This window comes from Tupaia chinensis, unplaced genomic scaffold (genome assembly GCF_000334495.1).
Source record: "Tupaia chinensis unplaced genomic scaffold, TupChi_1.0 Scaffold000259_1, whole genome shotgun sequence".
Taxonomy (NCBI): domain Eukaryota; kingdom Metazoa; phylum Chordata; class Mammalia; order Scandentia; family Tupaiidae; genus Tupaia; species Tupaia belangeri.
In genome coordinates, this window is record NW_006159739.1 from 1,904,164 (window position 1) to 1,925,071 (window position 20,908).

The 20,908-nt window shown below is 40.2% G+C and overlaps 1 protein-coding gene and 1 pseudogene across 2 annotated transcripts in view; one reads left to right on the top strand and one right to left on the bottom strand.

Annotated features, from left to right (window-relative positions):
- ZFYVE9 (zinc finger FYVE-type containing 9) overlaps window positions 1-17,085 on the bottom strand; it is a 137,589-nt gene extending 120,504 nt beyond the window's left edge. For both annotated transcript variants that reach the window (XM_006149398.2, XM_006149399.2), the window contains exons 1-2: window positions 16,981-17,085; window positions 3,087-3,192 (exon numbers count right to left, since the gene is read on the bottom strand). In XM_006149398.2, the coding sequence (XP_006149460.1) occupies window positions 3,087-3,156 (70 nt within the window). In that variant the 5' untranslated portion in view covers window positions 3,157-3,192; window positions 16,981-17,085. The remainder of the gene's footprint in view (window positions 1-3,086; window positions 3,193-16,980) is intronic.
- LOC102495844 (small nuclear ribonucleoprotein Sm D2 pseudogene) lies at window positions 15,447-15,800 on the top strand (annotated as a pseudogene).
- Window positions 17,086-20,908: the final 3,823 nt, after the last annotated feature.

Sequence of the window (20,908 nt, forward strand, 5' to 3'; positions counted from 1 at the left end):
GGAAAGAGAAATCACTCCCTAGAAGGGATGGCCATGCCATGATCCCTTCTCCTCAATTTCCTTTCGGGATCTGGGACATGCACACATGTACATCCCCATCATGACTTTCAAGCCACTGGGTCCAGAACTTGAACTACACAGTCATGTGGGATCTGGCCACCTTAACTTCATGCCACCTGCTGGCCCAATCCACTGGATGATTTCTTTACCTCTTTTGAGAGAGATTTTTGCCTTAGAGTGTGTGCGCTCACTGGAGAGACAGAGACAGGGAGACAGAAAGTGAGCAATCACCCCCCTTGGGGGGGGGTGGCCACACCACAATCCTTTCTTCTCCATTCTCCCATTGGGATTTTGGGGCACGCATGCACATGTGCCCAGCATGAGTTTCAAGCCTCTGGGTCCAGGACTCGAACCATCGTTGGACATGTGGGAGTCCAGCAACATAACCATTACACTATCTGCTGGCCCCTCTACTAAATGATTTCTAAGGCAGAAATGTTTCCTTCCATTTATGTAAGTCCTTTCTTTGCATAAGGATGGTATGCAGCAGGTATGCAATCAATACATGGTGACCATTTACATAGTAAAAGCTTAGGATATGAGGAATATGAAGATTAGTTAGCTCTTGTCTCCAAGAAATATATAACCTAGTTGAGAGAATAAGATATAGATCCAGTATACACAAATATCTGATTACCAGTACAGAGTAGTATAAGTAAACAAAAACTATTATGTAGGAGTAGAAAATAAATTCAGAGGAGAAAGAAATTTTCCAGGATAAGATTAGAGAGCTGGAATGTATAGAGGCAGGAAAAACTGAGGTAGGCTTGCAGCATGCAAAGGTTACTTAGATCCAATAAAGGCTTCAAATAGGATTTCACATTTACATGAATCAGAAACAAAGACAGAGATATGGATTAATGTTAGGTCACTGATGGTTAAAATTGAGAAGGCCATCCCAGGTCTCCTCTCCTTTTCCCTCCTTATCTTCATGATCGCATATTCTATTTAAGGCTTGCTCTATCAGACTCAAAGTAACAAAATCAAAATTAATCTAACAGTGGACAAAGAATAATCTCAATCACTGCATATAGTCACTGGAGACCATTAGTAAAATCATGGACTTCAGATAAAAATAAACCTTTTGGGAAACTTGTTACATGCCATTTCCTATTAGAGAACATAGGAGTGAGAAGTGAAGGAACAGGGATTTAAATATGACATTTCCAGTCAAGTCAAACTGAGAGGGGAATTTACAGATATCAGGCTTGCCAAAATGAGGTGATTCTTAAACAGACATTTCTAGACTATGCCTTGAGAATGTAAAATTTAATTACCCATTTTGGCAGTTACCCAAAAACGTGTTTTAACTGGGAAATCAATATGAAACAAGTTATTTTTATTAGATTATAAAATGCAAGCACACGTGCTTAATAAAAAAAAAGATGTGGGGACCAGCAGTTGGCATAATGGCTAAGTCGCTGGACTCCCATGTAGTCAACCGTGGTTCGAGTCCCGGACACAGTGGCTTAAACTCACGCCAGGCACATGTGCATGCGTGCCCAAGATCCCAAGAGGAGAATGGAAGAGAAGGGATTGTGGCATGGCCATCCCCCTTGGGGGTGATTTCTCACTTTCTATCTCTCTCTATCTTTCTGGCGAGCACACATGCCCTATAGCAAAAACCTCTCAAAAAAAAAAAAATATATATATATATGTAATTAGTTATTTGTATTTGTTTTTATAAGAATTATTTTAACTTTATATATATATAAAGAATAATCTCATATATATGTATGTAAACATATTTTAACTTTATGTGTGTGTGTGTGTGTGTGTGTATGACACAGAGAGAAAATAAAAAAGCAAGTTGCCAGGGTTGCCAGGTCTGGGACCCGAACCACGTTCGGCCATGTGGGAGTCCAGTGCCTTAACTACCATGTCACCAGCTGACCCTCATTTGCTATTATTATTACTTTTAATCTGAGAAGAGAAAAACAGAGAAAGAGAAAAAATGAGAAAGCAAACTACCAAGTCTGGGACTTGAACTGCAGTTGGCAATGTGGGAGTCCAGCACTTCAGCCACCATGCCACTTGCTGGCCTCACAAGCATACATTCTAAAGCTTTTCTTGACCATAAACTGACTATATAGCATGTGTAGGGCTCAAGCTCTCATATATTGCAATCCCTGAATCCTAACCCTGCCACTTGTTAGCAAGGTAACTTTGAGAAAGTGGTCTGACCTCTCTGTCCCTACAGTCTCACCTATAAAATAAAGATAAGGAGGTTGACTTTCATGAGATTGTTTTGAAGATTAAATGGGGCCGGCCCCACAGTACAGCAGTTAAGCACTACTATGTACAGGGAGCTGAATCCCATATGGCTGCCAACAGTTCAAGTGCCAGATATGGTGACTTGAAAAGAAAACACCAGGGGCATGTGCACCCAAAATCTTGACAGGATAGAGAGATGGAGGAAAAAGAAGTGCAGTATGACCATACTCCATTACGGAGGATGCTTTCTCTCATGTGCACACACATGCACTCTCTCTGCGAGTGGCTATACACTTTAACAATTAAAAAAAGGGCTATTCACTTTAAAAATTAAAAAAAAAAAAAAAAGACTAGGTCCAGCAGGTCGCATAGTGGTTAAGGCACTGGACTCCCACATGGCCAACTGCAGTTCATATCCTGAACCCGGTGGCTTGAAACTCACAGGGGGTCCACGTACATACAAACCCTGGATCTCAGGAGAATGGAGAAGAAGGGATTGTGGCATGGTCATTTACCCTGCTTTCTCTCTTTGTATCTCCCCAGTGAGTGCACAGGTCCTACAGCAAATTTCTCTTAAAAAAAAAAAAATTAAATTAAATGATCCACCTAAGAATCTGGTACACAGTTTGTGCTAAAAAAAAAAAAAAAAAAAAAAAAAAGTAATTTCTATTATTTCTTAGTCTGGATATTATCCTATAATACTTTTATCATCAAATCGTCAGGTTGGATTTTTTTTTAAGTACTGCATCTTCTTACATCCCCACATTCTCTATATCATAAACCCAAATATCTTCACCAATGTAAATTCTCACCTTCGTTTTGTTCAAATTCATCTAATACCTTGTCCAGGTTGTAAGCTTCTGCTTGGAAATAATTCTCCATCGGTGAAAGAACACCACTCAAGAGACTTGTTTAAACCTAAAAAGCAGATTAAATTTGCATTATACTTTGAATTTTTAAAATATAATTCATAGACTCAGCCAGTGGCGTACACTGCTAAGACACTGCTACCGTGAAGCTATGGCCACATGAGATGACTAGGTTCAAATCTTGGCCCACCTAAATAGGCCTGGTACAGTGGCATGGGCCTTTAGTCCTAGCTAACTGGGAGACTGGGGCAGGAGGATAGCAACATAGCAAGATCTTGTCAAAATTAATCTCCTGGGCCAGCAGGTGGTGTGGTGGTTAGAGTGCTGGATTTCCACCTGGCCAACCGCAGTTCGAGTCTCAGACCCAGTGGCCTGAAAAATCACAATGAAAAAATAAAGGGACCAGAAGACGGCATAGTAGTTACGTCACTGGACTCCCACATAGTCAACCACGGGTCAAATCCCAGACCCAGTGGCTTTAAAATCATGCTGGGTATGGGTGCGTGCATGCCCAAGATCCCAGAAGGAGAATAGAGAAGAAGGGATTGCAGCATGATCACCCCCCCCAGGAAGTCATTTTTCAGTTTTCCTCTCATTGTCTCTGTCTTTCTCTCTTTTTCCTGGGCAAGCGTACATGCCTTAAAGCAAAAACCTCTTTTTAAAAAATAGATAGATAAATAAATATAAAAAAAAAACCTTCCCTCTTTCTCTTTATCTCCCTCCCTTTCTCATATAAATTAATTTTTTAAATAAAATATAATTTATATATCTTAAGTGTATGAGAATAAAAGTTCTTTTTTTCTAGTGTAATCTTTATTCTGAATAATGAAAAGGTCTAAAGGAAACTCCAACGTGATAACTTTGTTCTAATTTGCATCATTTACATGTTACATAACATAAAAATCAGCAAGAATTTTAAAAATGATATACCAAAAAATTAAAGCTCATCCATAAAAAAAAGACATTCAGGTTAATATTTTAGTCATCAAATCCTTCAAAGTGTGATAATGGCTGAAGGTCATCAGTGTCATCATTGGAATTCTCATCAAGGGCTGTGGAGGGCCCAGGTAAGGGGAAATGATGGCAACAAAATACAAGTACTTCCGGGGATTCAAGAAGAATCTTGTTATTGTGGTCTGTTTTTTTAGTTTTTGTTTGTTTGTTTGTTTGTTTGTTTAAAGCTTTCATTTGCTATAGGGCAAGTGCACTTGCCAAAGACAGAGAGAAAAGGAGAAAGTGAGAAAGAAAGCATCTCCCAGAGGGATGATGCAATCAATCCCCTCTCTTCCAGTCTTCTCTCAGGATTCTGGGCATGCACATACGCACACTCAGCATGTTTTTTGGCTATGAGGTCTGGGACTTAATTGCTCAGTCAGCCATATGGGCTCAAGCCACTTTAACCGCCATGCACCTGGCTGGTCCTGTGATCTGCTAAGTTTCTTCTGTTTTTCAAAATTTTCATGATAGCATCATGAAAGTTCACTCATTTGCCGTTCCACTTTTGTGAACTGTTGAACATTCAGATAAATATACCCTGTAGTATAAGAACCACATTGGAACCAGCAGTTAGCGTAATGGCTATGTCGCTGGATTCCCACGTAGTCGACCGCGGTTCACGTCCCGGACCCGGTGGCTTAGAACTCACGCCAGGCACGTGTGCGTGCGTGCCCAAGATCCCAAGAGGAGAATGGAGGAGAAGGGATTGCGGCGTGACCATCCCCCCTGGGTGGTGATTTCTCGCTTTCTGTCTCTATGGCTCTCTCTGTCTGGTGAGCACACGCGCCCTATAGCGAAAAAAACCTCTCAAAAAAAAAAAAAAAAAAAAAAAAAGAACCACATTCACTTCTGAGAACACGCCAGCTAATTCTTTCACAGAAAACCTCTTTTGTACTTCTATTCTTCCTTCTTCTTCTTTGAAAAGTGCTGCTGTACTTCCAACTAATTCAGAGGTCCAAAGTCCAGGAGCCATAGCTGGATTCTTGCAGTCTGGAGAGATCAAATCTCAAGGACCAGAAAAGAGAGTACAGCTGTCCGTGAGTCTCTCTCAGGAAAAAAAATTCTTATAAATCATTTCAGATAATAATAAACTACAAAACCTCTCTTACTACTAGATAAGGTCCTTAAGCTAGTAAGTCTATGCCCCATTGGAGAGTGCTTTCCTCCTATCCTCTCCTCTGTCTCTCTTTCAAGTACACACACCCTCTGACAAATGTTTTTTAAAAATGGGGGAAAAAACTGGAGAAATGTGGATATGAACTGTATGTTAGATTATACACTGCATTAATAATAGTTCTCTTAGGGACCAGCAGCTGATGTAATGGCTATGTCGCTGGACTCCCATGTAGTTGACCATGGTTCGAGTCCCGGATCCAGTGGCTTAAACTCATGCCAGGCATATGTGCATGTGTGCCCAAGATCCTGAGAGGAGAATGGAGGCCAGCAGGTGGCGTAGTGGTTAAAGGCACTGGACTCCCACATAGTGGACCGTGGTTTGAGTCCAGGACCTGGTGGCTCACTTTTTCACTTTCCCTCTCTCTCTTTCTCTGTCTCTGATCAAACAGGAAAATAATAATAATAAATAAAGTTAAATAAAATAATTCTTTAAAAAATTAGTTAGGGCCGGCAGGTAGCATGGTAGTTAAGGGTGCTGGATTCCCACAGACTGACTGCAGTTCTAGTCTCGGACCTGGTGGCTTGCTTTCTCACTTTCCCTCTCTCTCATTCTGTCCCACTCTGGTCAAATTAAAATAAATAAACAAATAAAGTTAAATAAAATAATTCTTTAAAAAAATTTGATAAACACTGGAGTAGGATGAGGAGGGCATTCGTGAAAGGGTTAGTCAGAGCCTAGGTAGGGTAATGCAGATGTCCTCGAGCAGAGGAGGCCCAGAATAAGGTGGCAGAGCTTCAACAAGGTCAGAAAGTCATCTGTATATAAGGACACCCCAGCTGGGGTGTTAGAGTCCAAGAGAGGTAAGGAGCCAATTCTTGGGAAAAACAGGAAAGAGATGGTCTGGCAGAAGACATTGGAGAGCCCAAGCAGGTGAGAAGGGCAACCATGTGCAGGAAATGTGAGAAGGAATAGAAAGAGGCAGTCGGGGTTGACAGATCAGAACCTGAGCAGAATAACAATGGTCAGGGGACAGGGACAGCACAGCAGTGATACGATACTGGGATACTGGTTCACATGGTGACATGGGTGGAATAAATGACTGTATGAAGGGCAATGGAAGCAAGGTTTCTCACTCTTAGAAAATGGGGTTAAAATGTGGAAAAGCAGAAAAGAAGAACCCTGTAGTACTGGTCTGGAATTTGAGGTATCAGTGTGAACTGATGGGCTTTAAACAGAGCAATAATCATAAATGTAAATATGCACATGTCTGTGTGTATGCCTGTGTGTATACATATGTATTTCTAGCTTTGTCAGCAGCTCCCCACCTGGACTCCATGTTGCTGACGGACTTCAATAAACACAGCAATAAATATAAATGTAAGTGTGTGTGGAGGGGGGGTAAGGGGTTATACATACATTTTCTAACTTTGTCAGCAGCCTCCACCCACACTCCATGTTGCAATGAATATACCTAATAGCAGATTTGGTGTCTAAATACTATTCTCCACTAAAAGGAACAGAGCTCCATGGAGAAATGGCTGATTCTAGGGCTGGAGTAGAAGTACAAGAGTTTTGATAAAAATATAGACAAATTTGATGCTTCCCAAATAGCTCAGGGAATATAAAATGGTATGGGCCCCTTTGAAAAACAGTTTGGCAGTTCCTCAAAAAGTTAGACATAATTATCATGAGGCCTGGGACCAGCAGTTAGCATAATGGCTATGTCGCTGGACTCCCACGTAGTCGACCACGGTTCGAGTCCTGGACCCGGTGGCTTAAACTCACGCTGGGCGCGTGTGCATGCATGCCCAAGATCCCAAGAGGAGGATGGAGAAGAAGGGACTGTGGCGTGGCCATCCCCCCTGGGGGGTGATTTCTCGCTTTCTGTCTTTCTGTCTCTCTCTGTCTGGCGAGCACACGCGCCCTATAGCACAAACCTCTCCAAAAAAAAAAAAAAAAATTATCATGAGGCCTAGTAATTCCAAAAGAAATGATGATTGAATAAATGAAATGTGGTATGGAACATTGATACAACAGAATATTATAAGACAATAAAAAGGACGAAGTACTTACATATGCTATAACATGAATGAACACTGAAAATACGGTAACTAAAAAAGTCATATACAAAAAACAGATCTTACATGATTCTATTGATATAAAATATCTAGAGTAGTTAAATCCTTAGAAACAGAAACTATAGGTACCAGCAGATGGCATAATGGTTATGCCACTAGACTCCCATGTAGTCGACCATGGTTTGAGTTCTGGACTCAGTGGCTTAAACTCATGCCGGGTGCATGTGCGTGCTTGCCCAAGATCCCAAGAGGAGAATGGAGGAGAAGGGACTGTGGCGTGGCCATCCCCCCTGGGGGGTGATTTCTCACTTTCTGTCTCTCTCTGCCTTTCTGGTGAGCGCATGCGCCCTTACAGCAAAAACCTCTCCAAAAAAAAAAAATAGAAACCATATTAGAAGTTGTCAGATACTGGGAGTATTGGAGGATTGGAGGTGTAACTGGAGAGTGGTGATAGTCAAACTCCATGAATCTATAAAAACAATTCCATTGAATATTTTAAAAGGGTGAATTTTTATGGCATGCAAATTATATTTCTATTAAATAAAAGATGAGTCTTAAATATTTTGTATACCAGCAAGCAAGGAAGCATTCAAGAATGATGGGAACATGTCAAAAGGTCACAAAAGCCAGTCTGACAGGGCTCCCACAGGCCAAATCAGAGAAAAATTGCACATCAAGATAAATAATGATAGCAATGAATTATAACCCTTTGAATAAAAAAGTAAAGCACAAGTCTTTACAATATATGTGAATGAATCTGAAGTGTGCTGAAGAATGGGATATGGGCAGTTTCAAAGTACCTCCCACAAAAACACTAATTACCAATGGGAAAAAAAGGTAGCTTTAGAGTAAAGGCCTGGTAGACATCACTTCACTCAAGTGATCCAAGTAAACACCACCAGTAATGAGACAAATGGAAATTCCATGCTCCCTGCGAGGCTACCGTAAAAAGAACAAAGCACCATTTCTGTGATGTTCTCATCACAAATACATAACCTCAATCTAATCATGAGGGAACCTCAGACAAACCCATATTAAGGAACATTCTATAAAATACCTGGTCTGTAATCTTCAAACATGCCAAAATCAAGAGAGAATGAGGCCATTGGGTATTTTAGACTAAAGACTAAAGAGACATAACTAAATGCAACATGTCATTCTGAACTAGATCCCCTTGATATAAAAACAAACAAGCAAAAAATATCACTTAGACAACTATCAAAACTTGAGTGTGGTCTGGGACCAGCAGTTAGCATAATGGCTATGTCACTGGACTCCCATGTAGTCGACCATGGTTCACGTCCCGGACCGGTGTGTGTGCGTGAGTGCCCAAGATCCCAAGAGGAGAATGGAGAAGGGATTGTAGCATGGCCATTCCCCCTGGGGGGTGATTTCTCGCTTTCTATCTCTCTGTCTCTCTCTCTCTCTCTCTGTCTGGCGAGCGCACGTGCCCTATAGCAAAAAGAAAAAAAAAAAAAAAAAAACTTGAGTGTGGTCTGAGAATTAAAACTTAAGTGAGGGGGAGCAGTACGTGGTGTGGTGGTTAAGATGCTGGACAGTCCCATATGGCCGACCACGGCTTGAGTGCTGGACCTGATGGCTTGCTTTCTTACTTTCCCACTCTCTCTCTGTCCCTCTCTAGTCAAATTAAAATAGGTAAATAAATAAATAAAGTTAAAATAATTCTTAAAAAAAAAAAAAAACTTAAATGAGGTCTGAGAATTAAATTGTGATAGTACGTCAGTGTTAATTCCCTTTAGTGGCTATGCTTGTGTTTATATAAGGGAATATCTGTGTTAACAGAAAACACAGTTAAGATATTCAAAAGTTAGGGCTAGCAGATGGCACAGTGGTCAAAGTGCTGGACTCCCACATGGTCAACCATGGTTTGAGTCCCAGACCTGACAGCTTCAAAATTATACTGGGCACGTGTGCATATGCCAAAATCCCAAGAGGAAAATAGAGGAAAAGAGGTTGTGGTATGGCCATCTCCCCCAATAAATATAATACATAAATAAAGGTATTCAATAGTTGTGAGGCATGCAACCAGCAACCGAATCTCAAATGGTTTAGAGAAAGAAAAAGTTCTTTGCATTATATCTACAACTTCTTACAAGCTTGAGATTGTTTAAAAATAAAATTATACCCAAAAAATCTATCATATTTTAAATTTCCAGAGCACTTTACCTTTCTAATCCTTTGAAGGCATCTTGATCTTCTCTTACCTGTCTAATACAATTACCTACAGTTTGGGTTCTTTTTTTTAAAAAAAAACTTTCTTCTGGGGGCCAAAAGGTGATGGTAGTTAAAGGCACTGGACTCCCACATGGCCAACCATAGTTCAAGCCCCGGAGGTGGTGGCTTGCTTTTACTCTGTCTCTCTCTTCTCTCTCTGGTCAGAGTGAAGATTAACAACAAATAAAATTAAATGAATAATTCTTTAAAAGAAAAAAAATACTTTCTTCTGTTTCAATAGTATTTATTTCCTCCAAGTTCCTCTTTTGAACTTAATGAGTTTTAGTTTCTCTCTTTCACACTAGATGTTCACCCAAAAGCCTATCTATTTAAAATATGAGGTACTGGAGCTGGCAGGTGGCACTGTGGTTAAGTAGGCTGGACTCCCACATGGCTGACTGTGGTTTGAGTACCAGACTTGGCAGTTTGCTTTCTCACTTTCCTCTCTCTCTCTCTCTCTGTCTCTCTCTGGTCAACTTTAAAAATTAAAATAAAATAATGACAGCGAATAAAATTTAAATTTAAAGTATGAGGTACTAAAAGTCAACTAGAGGGACCAGCAGTTGGCATAATGGCTATGTCGCTGGACTCCCATGTAGTCAACCATGGTTTGAGTCCCAGACGCAGTGGCTTAAACTCACACTGGGCGCATGTGCGTGTGTGCCCAAGATCCTGAGAGGAGAATGGAGGAGAAAGGATTATGGCATGGCCATCACTCTTGGGGGTTGATTTCTTGCTTTCTGTCTTTCTGTCTCTGTCTGGCTAACGCACACACCCTATAGCAAAAAACTCTCCAAAAACAAACAAAAAAAGCCAACTAGAAGCTCTGCATATGTGGCTTGTCGTCAAGGAGGATTCCAATGCATGGTGATTGGATAGGAACATGCCTACTTCATTTGGAGTACTCCCCCCCAAAAAATGTCAGTGTATGTGTCTTTTCTTTGCACTCCAGAGAAGAATCACATAATCTTCTGTAAGGGCATTCTAAGATGTAATGTCTACCAGCCATCTTCTGAAAGAGAAGAGGAAGGGATGAGAGGAGGATCTTAGCTTTCATTATGTAGAATTTCCCATAACCTGCCCTCTCCCCCCAGCACTTTCACTATGGTGCCACATCCCAGATTTCCCTTATGTCTCATGTTTTGAGACTCTTTAGTTTCATTTTTCCAAAGAAAAACCTACGGTTTACTGAGGACATGGGTGACAGGCAATTTTTTCATTGCATAAGCTATGATTCTCAGAGAATATAAATCTAATGTCAGGATTCTTTACTTGCCTTCTTATGAAAGTATCCATCTCTTACACTAAATGAAAGCTCACAAAATTCACATGTATAGCTTAAAGACAAATATAATTACTGAAGTACAGTTTCTTCCTGAATACTTATTTTGTCTTTCTGCTTCCATACATTTTTTTTATTCTACTGCCCAGAGACCTTTCAGACATCCTCTAGAATCTCAAACTTAAGAGACCCCCACTTTTACAGCACTGATCTGATTGTTCTTTCTATGTATCCCTCACTGGTACTTTTTCTTTATGCCATATGTTTACAACAAACATGTGTACATTCATGCATCAATTATTATTGAGCAAGTCCTAGTCAGAGCAATCGGCAATAGAAAGAAATAAGGGCATCCTGGGACCAGCAGTTAGCGTATGGACTATGTCACTGAACTCCCATGTAGTTGACCATGGTTCGAGACCCAGACCCAGTGGCTTAAACTCACACTGGGTGCGTGTGCATGCATGCCCAAGATCCCGAGAGGAGAATGGAGGAGAAGGGATTGCAGTGTGGTCATCCCCCCTAGGGAGTGATTTCTTGCTTTCTGTCTCTCTGCCTCTCTCTGCCTTTCAGGTGAGCGCATGTGCCCTATAGCAAAAACCTCTCCAGAAAAAGAAAAAGAAATAAGGGCATCCAAATTGGTAAGGAGAAAGTCAAACTGTCCCTGTTTACAGATATTATGACATTATATATAGAAAACCATAAAGACTGCTCTAAATCTTCTCAGAACTGCTGAATCAAATAAAGTTGCAGGATACAAAATCAACATACAAATATTGATAGCATTTTTATTCATCAATAAATTGATTAAAAAGAAATCAACAAAACCATCCCACTTACAATAACTACAGAGAAAATTAAATACTAAGCATAAATTTAACCAAGGAGGTGAAAAAAATTTCTGTAATGAAAACTTTAAACCAGTGATGAAAAAAATTGAAGATACAAAAATATGGAAAAATGTACCACATTCATGGATTAGAAGAATCAGTATTGCTGAAATCTCTATACTATTAAAAACATTATACAGATTCAATACAATAGTTATCAGAATAATCAATGACAGGGTCCAGCAAGTGGCATGATGGTTAAAGGCACTGGACTCCCACATGGCCAACTGTGGTTTGAGTCCCAGACCTAGTAGCTTTCTTTCACACTTTCTTTCTCTCTCTCTCTCTCTCTGTCTATCCTGCTCTAGTCAAAATAAAATAAAATAATGCAGAGGCCGGCAAGTGGCATGGTGGTTAAAGGCGTTAGACTCCCACATGGTAGACCACGGTTCAAGTCTCAGACCTGATGGCTTGCTTTCTCACTTCCTCTCTCTCTCTCTGTCTCTTTCTGATCAAACTGAAAAATAATAATGATAATAATAATAAAGTTAAATAAAATAATTCTTTAAAAAATAATGTTAAATATAATAATTCTTTAAGAAAAAAATCAATGACATCCTTCACCAAAACAGGAAAAAAAACACATAAAATTTATGTGGAATCACAAAAGACCACGATTAGCCAAAGCAATTCTGAGCAAAAAGAATGGAGCTGGAGGCATCATACTGCTGAATTTCAACATATATTATAAAACTATAGTAACAAAAACAATATAGTACTAGCAAAAACAAAACACACACACAGAGCAATGTCATAAAATAGAAAACCCATAAATAAATCCACATATTGCATAGCCAGTTGATTTTCTTTTTTTTTTCTTTTTGAGAGGTTTTTGCTATAGGGCACGTGCGCTCGCCTGAAAGACCGAGAGAGACAGAGAGACAGAAAGCAAGAAATCACCCCCCCCCCGCCAGGGGGGATGACCACGCTGCAATTCCTTGTCCACCATTCTCCTCTCAAGATCTTGGGCACACATGCACTTGTGCTCAGTGTGTGTTTAAGCCACCGGGCCCAGGACTCGAACCACGGTCAACTACATGGGAGTACAGCAACATAGCCGTTATGCCAACTGCTGGTCCTGTAGCCAGTTTATTTTCAACAAAAGTGCCAAGAACATCCATTGAAGGAAAGACAGTCTCTTCAACAAATGTTCGGAAAACTGGAAAATCATATGCAGAATAATAAAGATAGACCCATCTCTCTCACCACATATAAATATCAACTCAAAATGGCGGCCAGCAGGTGGTGCAGTGGTTAAGGACACTGGACTCCCACATGGCCGACTGCCGTTTGAGTCCTGAACCTGGCAGCTTGCTTTCTCACTTTCTCTCTCTCTGTCCATCTCTAGTCAAACTTAAGTAAATAAATAAATAAAGTTAAATAAAATAATTCTTTAAAACTCAAAATTAATTAAAGACTTAAATATAAATCATAAAACCATAAAGCAACAACAGGAACCAGCAGTTAGCATAATGACTATGTTGCTGCATTCCCACATAGTTGGCCACGGTTCACATCCCAGACCCGGTGGCTTAGAACACACGCCAGGTGTGTGTGCGTGCGTGCCCAAGATCTCGAGAGGAGAATAGAGGAGAAGGGATTGCAGCATGACCATCCCCCCTGGGAGGTGATTTCTCACTTTCTGTCTCTATGTCTCTCTCTGTCTGGAGAGCGCATGCGCCCTATAGCGAAAACCTCTCAAAAAAAAAAAGAAAAAGAAAAAAAAAAAAACCATAAAGCAACAAGAAGAAAATATGAGGGAAACACTTCAGGATTTTGGTATGAACAAAGAGTTCATAAATAAAATATCAAGGTCACAGGCAACAAAAGCAAAAATATATACAAGGGATTATATTAAACTAAAAAGTTTGTGCATAGAAAAGGAAACAATCAACAGAGTGAAGAGACAATCCACAGAAGCAAAGTATTTGCTTAATATACATCTCAGATCAATAACCAGAATACGCAAGGAACTCAAACAATTTAGAAGCAAGAAAAGAAAACCAAACAACACAACTAAAAAATGTGCAAATTACCTGAATAAACAGTGCTCAAAAGAAGATATACAAGGGCCAGCAGGTGGCATAGTGGTTAAGATGCTAGACTCCCACATGGCTGACCACAGTTGGGGTCCTGGACCTGCTGACTTGCTTTCTCGCTTTCTCTCTCCCCCTCTCCATCTCTCTCACTGCTGGGTGCATGTGCACTGTAGCAAATTAAAATAATAATAATAATAATAAATAAAATTAAATAATTCAAAGAAAAAAAAGAGAATGTAGATCATCACACCGCTTCCTTCACTGATAAAGACTTCCTACCAAGGGGTCCAGCAGGTGCCATGGTGGTTAAGGGTGCTGAATTCCCAAGTGGCCAACCAATTTTATAAAGTCTGTTAGAGTTTAAAAAATAAAAAGGAGAAGAATCTAGCACACACACTACTGTAAGCCAGCATGAGAAAATGTTTGTCTTTGTCAAAAAAAAAAAAAAAATTGTAAAAAAAAAAAAAAAAAAAAAAAAAAGACTTGCTACCAACAAAACTTCAACTGAACTAAACAGAACTCTTTATGTCAGTGTTGATCAATATCAGGTCAAGAATGACAGCTGGTTGGTGGGCCAAGCTTCAATCAGCACTGCAGTTCTTTGAATTCCTTCATCAAAGCTGGGTTATAGCCATTTCTAGGTTGAGATGGCAATAAAGTTAAAGAGAAAATAGAGAAGACATTCCCTGCCTTAGAAACACAGACCTCGGAACCAGCAGGTGGTGTGGTAGTTAAGGTGCTGGACACTCCCACATGGCTAATCATGATTCAAGTCCCAGACCTGATGGCTTGCTTTCTCACTTTCCCTCTCTCTCTCTCTCTCTGTGTCTCTCTCTGGTCAAATTAAAATAAATGAATGAATAAATAAAATTTAAAAAAGAAAAACACAGACCTGGACATGTTACATATAATTTCTGCTCTCACCCTTTTAGTGAGCTTAGTCACATAGCCATATCTAGATACAAAGAAGGCTGAACTCCCATTCCCAGCTGCAGCTTCTATAGAAAGGAAAAGCTTTGCTACAGTGAGAAGTGACTGCATAAAGAAATGATGCCTGAAAGATATGATTTTGTCAGCTGAAGGCAAGAAAGGGCTTTTACTTCTCAGACTCCTATGTGAAAAGGCTAGGGGACAAGAAATAGCTCACCAACCCCAGACCCAGAAGTTTGGTGAAGAAGACATCTCTGCTAAGTGCCTCTGCTCCACCCTCAACTAAAAGAAAAGGAGGTCAGTTTCCTATCACACACTGTTGGTTCCATGCTTTTCCTTAGATCTTGACCACAGTATATAATATTCCACTAGTGAAATGTCTAATCAGTTCGTTTCTGCAACCAGTCTCTCCAGCATGACACAGAAAGCGAGAAATCACTCCCCCAGGGGGGATGGTCACAGTGCAATCCCTTCTCCTCTATTCTCCTCTTGGGATCTTGGGCACGCACACACACGCACCCGGCATGAGTTTAAACCACCAGGTCCAGGACTTGAACCGCGGTTGGCTACATGGGAGTCCAGCGGCATAGCCATTATACCAACTGCTGGTCCCCTGGCCACCCACTATTTTCTACTTTTAAAATAACTGTGAGACTTCAAAAAAAAAACTCTAACATGCTTAGAGGATGAAGCAACACGGAGGAGACGGGAGTGACTTGAGAGTGCCATCGCCACCATGGGCCTCCTCAACAAGCCCAAGAGTGAGATGACTCCAGAGGAGCTGCAGAAGTGGGAGGAGGAGGAATTTAACACGGGTCCACTCTCTGAGCTCACACAGTCAGTCAAGAACAACACCCAAGTACTCATCAATTGCTGCAACAACAAAAAACTCCTGGGCCGGGTGAAGGCCTTCGACAGGCACTGCAACATGGTGCTGGAGAATGTGAAGGAGATGTGGACCGAGGTTCCCAAGAGTGGCAAAGGCAAGAAGTCCAAGCCAGTCAACAAAGACCGCTACATCTCCAAGATGTTTCTGCGTGGGGACTTGGTCATCGTGGTCCTGCAGAACCCACTCATCGCTGGCAAATAGAGCCTTTTTCTCACTGTCAGAACACACTCCCTGTCCTGCCAAGACCTGTCCTTTATAATGGGAATAATAAAATCCTGTTTTTCTAAAAAAAAAATAAAAAAAAAACTCCAACATGACTCCTAGTTGGGAAAAAGTGAAGGATTCCTGCCCTATGAGAATTAGTAAAACATTCTCAGTTTTCTACTGGAAATTACTGCTCTTCATAAATAATTTGCAAGTAAAAATAAAACAATATAACTAAATTTACATTTCTGATTTTCCATCCCCAAGTTAGCTTTAACTGCTTAGCTCTTAATGATATGACTAAGAAACATAAATGACTTTAGTTGCTGCTATTATCTCCTAACAAATTGTTCAAATCCATGTTCTTTTTCATACTGAAATTACCTCTTTATGCTTACGTAGCAGCTACCTCTTAGAAGGAGGAAGGCCATCCTGTAGTATGGTGATTAATGTGACTAGATCCCACATGGCTGACTGCCATTCAAGTCCCTGATCTGGTGGCTTAAAAAACACACTAGGCACATATATATGCATGCACAAAATCCCAAGAGAAGAAGAAAGGACTACAGCATGGCCATTCCCCTGAGGGGTGATTTCTCACTTTCCCTCTCTCTCTCTGGTTAGTACACATGCCTTATGGCAAAACTTAAAAAAAAAAAAAAAGAAAAGGAGCCAGTGTCAATTAAGGAGTTGGTTTTGTAGGCCAGCAGAAAGCATGGAAGTTAAGGTGGTTGGATTCACATGGATGAAAACCAGACCAAGGCTTGAAAAACACACCAGGTTCATGTGCTGTGTACCCAAAACCCCAAGAGGAGAATGGAAGAGAGGGGACTGTGGCATGGCCATCTCCCTGGGGGATGCTTTCTCACTTTCCCACTCTCTCTGTCTCTGTCTCCATGGAATGGACATGGCCTATGGGGGTGGGGGGGGAAGGAAGGAAGAAATAAGAAAAAAGAAAAGAAGTTGGTGTTGTTACATAATTTAACAGCAATTTTTAAAATATCCCTTTCTCCTCTGAATTTAAGTCAAATCTTTTTGAAAAATTTTATTCCTTGACTTAACAAGAGGCAATGTTATAGATGAAGCAAGCAACATAGATATATCAACATTATTTTCTATAGATCAAGTTATTTTCTTATGTTTAGTCTAAAATAAATTAGAGCACTGGCTTTCTTACCTTTTCGCCTTAGACAAATGATAAGAAACAGACTTCTCGGTGCTTATTCATGATTCTTGCCACACTACCAGCCAGTCCTGCTGATTCAGTATGCTCTGTTTGATCCTAATGAAAAAACACATTGTTCATTACATTTGCTAAACTTTAATAAGCCCTAATTTTCTTCATAGAACCCTATTATAGCCAGACAAATAAAAGCAATGGGGCTTAAACAGTAAATGACAATTAAACCTTCAGATTCAAAGACCTGGTTAGTATGGAAGGACACAGTAGACACATTTTATTGTCTAGGAAGGCAAAAGTTCAATGTTTTGACAAACTGTTAAGAACTTTGCATACTTATTTTCAGTAGATAATGAAAAGTAAAGAATCAACACCACTTTCTATCCAATACCTTAATTGTGTTAATTCATAAAAATACCAATTAGTGGGCCAGTAGGTGGTGTGGTTAAGGCACTGGACACTCACATGGCCGACCACAGTTCGAGTCCTGGACCTGATGTCTTGTTTTCTCACTTTCCTCCCTCTCTCTCATTCTGGTAAAATTAAAATAAGTGAATGAATAAATAAAATTAAATAATTCTTTTAAAAAATATAATTTACTTTATATTACAGTAGGTCCTCCAAGAATCCAAAGCCAAGAAAACTGCTGCTTCATAAGAATGTCCTAAAAAAAAATTTTAACTGACAAACTGGTTTTCCTCCAAAAGGAGTCTTTTCATTCCAGTCCTCTTCTACTGTCTAGGAGCAATGGCACTTAACCCAATATTAGCCTTCATTGTCAGGAGTATGGAAAGGCCAAAGCTTTCTCAAACATTACTTCCATCTTCTTCTTTTTTTAAAAATTTATTTATTTATTTATTTAATTCCATTTGTTATTATTTTTTAATTTTACCAGAGAGAGAGAGAAAGGGAAAGCGAGAAAGCAAGCCGCCAGGTTTGAGACTCAAACCACGGTCGGCCATGTGGGAATCCAGCGCCTTTAACTCACCATACCACCTGCTGGGTCCATTACTTCCATCTTCTGAATATACGATAATATATTTAAGCACAACTTAAATGCCTTTATAACTGCTTAGAAATAATGTGAAGTTCTATAAGGCCTAATTTACCCTTGAACAGATTGATAGTTGAAGCTAATCGAATAAATTTAGGACTAAAAATGTCATATTAACAGTATAAAATATCTAACATAAAGCCAGCACTTTTGGAACAAGTAAATATCTTAGAGATAATCTAATGATAATCACTTAACATTAAAGATAAGCTGAGGCACCAAAAGAAACTTTCTGACATTTCAAATACTGCAAAATCTGATGTGAAAATGCTGTGCTTACTAAGAAAGAAACCAGTAAGGAAAAGGCCTAAGATTCAGATTTCCAGAGACCCAAAGGAATATGGAATGAGAGTCACTGGTGAAAGATTTTCCTGTCTTGCGAACTTGAAAAAAGTAGAAATGCTATGACACAGTCTAAGTGAGAAGAGCCACTGACGCTAAGAAACAGGCTTACATCTGCCAAATAAAGGACTGGATGCTATCAGGAGTATAAAAGGGCTGTATGGGGTAGAATTACCAAGGTCAAAATGAGAATGAAGCGCAAGTCTGGTGTTCCCCCATCATGGTTAGTTAACTTAACATTTTCTTAAACCAGTAACATTAATTCTATAGGTTCGAAGTCAAAATCCTGTGTATATACACACATGCACACGTTTTAATGTGCCAGGGAAGCCCATTAATACCATGGTTACTTCATGTGCCGAGTTGACTGAGACAGGGGTTGCCCACATTAAACACCATTTCTGAATATGTCTACAAAGGTTTTTCTAGAATAAGATTAGATTTGAATCAGTGGACTGAGTAAAGCAGACTGCTCTCCCTAATATGAGTGAACATCATCTAATCCTTTGAGGGTCTGAATAAAACAAAAGGAAAATGAGAAGGGAAATCCCTCACTCAGTCTGATTGACTGAACTGGAACATCAGTCTTATCCTGCCCCAGTAGGATTTACAGAAATGACCGTCTAGTTTCAGAACACCTCCACAGTCTCTCCTCAGTCTCCACCCTACAGATAGCAGACTGTGAAACTTCTCAGTCTCCACAGTCACAAGTTAATTCCTTAGAATAAATTTATGCACACATGCATGTACATATTCTCTCTGTCACACACACACATATAATCTATGTGTATTATTTGTTCTGCTTCTTTTTTTTTTTTTTGGAGAGGTTTTCACTATAGGTCGCATGCGCTCGCCAGACAGACAGAGAGGGACATAAAAACAGAAAGCGAGAAATCACCCCCCAGAGGGGATGGTCATGCCGCAATCCCTTCTCCTCCATTCTCCTCTCAGGATCTTGGGTACGTACGCACATGTGCCCGGCGTGAGTTTTAAGCCACCGGGTCCGGGACACGAACTGCGGTCGACCATGTGGGAGTCCAGCGACATAGCCATTACACTAACGGTTGGTTCCCTTGTTCTGCTTCTTTGGAGAACTCTAACATTATGAAGGGGCCAGCAGGTGGCAGGATGATTAAGGTAGCTGGACTCCCACGTGGCTGACCGAGGTTCAAGTCCCAGGCCTGGCAACTTACTCTCTCACTTTCCCTCTCTGTCTCTCTCTGGTCAACTTTTAAAAATAAAATAAAATAATGACAATGAGTACAATTAAATAATTATTTTTTAAAAATAACATTATGGGGAACCAGCAGTTAGTGTAACGGCTATGTCGCTGGACTCCCATGTAGTCAATCGCGGTTCACATCCTGGACCCGGTGGCTTAAAACTCATGCCGGGCGCGTGTGCGTACATGCCCAAGATCCTGAGAGGAGAATGGAGGAGAAGGGATTACGGCATGACCATCCCCTCTGGGGGGTGATTTCTTGCTTTCTGTCTCTGTGTCTCTCTCTGTCTGTCTGGCGAGCACACACACCCTATAGCGAAAATCTCTCAAAAAAATAAAAATAAAAATAAATAACATTATGAAAATTTTCCAAAACATCATAGGTTTTTCTACTAGGATTATATTTCTTTGACCTTCCACCCCCAGCTTGCAAAGCCTCAACCCCAGTTAGGTCTAATCATCTACCTACTTCCATACATTCCCTCAAGTAGCAGAAATGTCTCAACTTTAGATCTACGACTTCACACTACATTTTCCTCAATGTACTTTCAACCCTTACCTGATGCCCCTCCTTCAGAAATGCCTACTATCCTTCAATTAAAAGCATTTCTTACTCAATTCTTTCAGGAAATAAACCTCTGGACTCCTGCAAGGGGGAACGGGAAAGTTACTTGACTACATAGGATAGAGTAGAGTATCTATAAACTGAATCATTATTTGTACCATTTTTGTTTATTTCATTTTATTTATTCATTCATTCATTTATTTGACCAGAGAAAGACACACAGAGAGAGAAGGAAAGTGAAAAAGCACGCCACAAGGTCTGGGACTTGAACCGTAGCCAGCCATGTGGCAGTGTCCAGCTCCTTAACCACCACGCCACATACTTGCCTTGCCTTCTAACCAGTCTCTGTTTTTCAGTACCACAGTTTGCCTAACTAAGCCTATGGAAGGCCATATTACAAAAGTCTTTCTAAGGTACTTTGGAGTACCTACTTGCTTATCATATCTCTCTCTGTAGGTAAGTAGCTTATTTCTTTTAAAAACTTTTAAAAAGAATTATTTATCCAATTTTTTAGTTTTTTAATTTGATCACAGAGAGAGAAGGAAAGCAAGAAAACAAGCTGCCAGGTTCAAGATTTGAACCACAGTTGGCCACATGGGAGTCCAGAGTCCCAACCACTGTGCCAACTACCAGCCCCCAGCAAGTAGCTTATTTCTTCTTCAGTTCAAAGACCTTTACTCTTTTCATTTGCTGAAATATCTCATTCACTGTCATCACCTCACATGTTAGCAGAGAATACAGC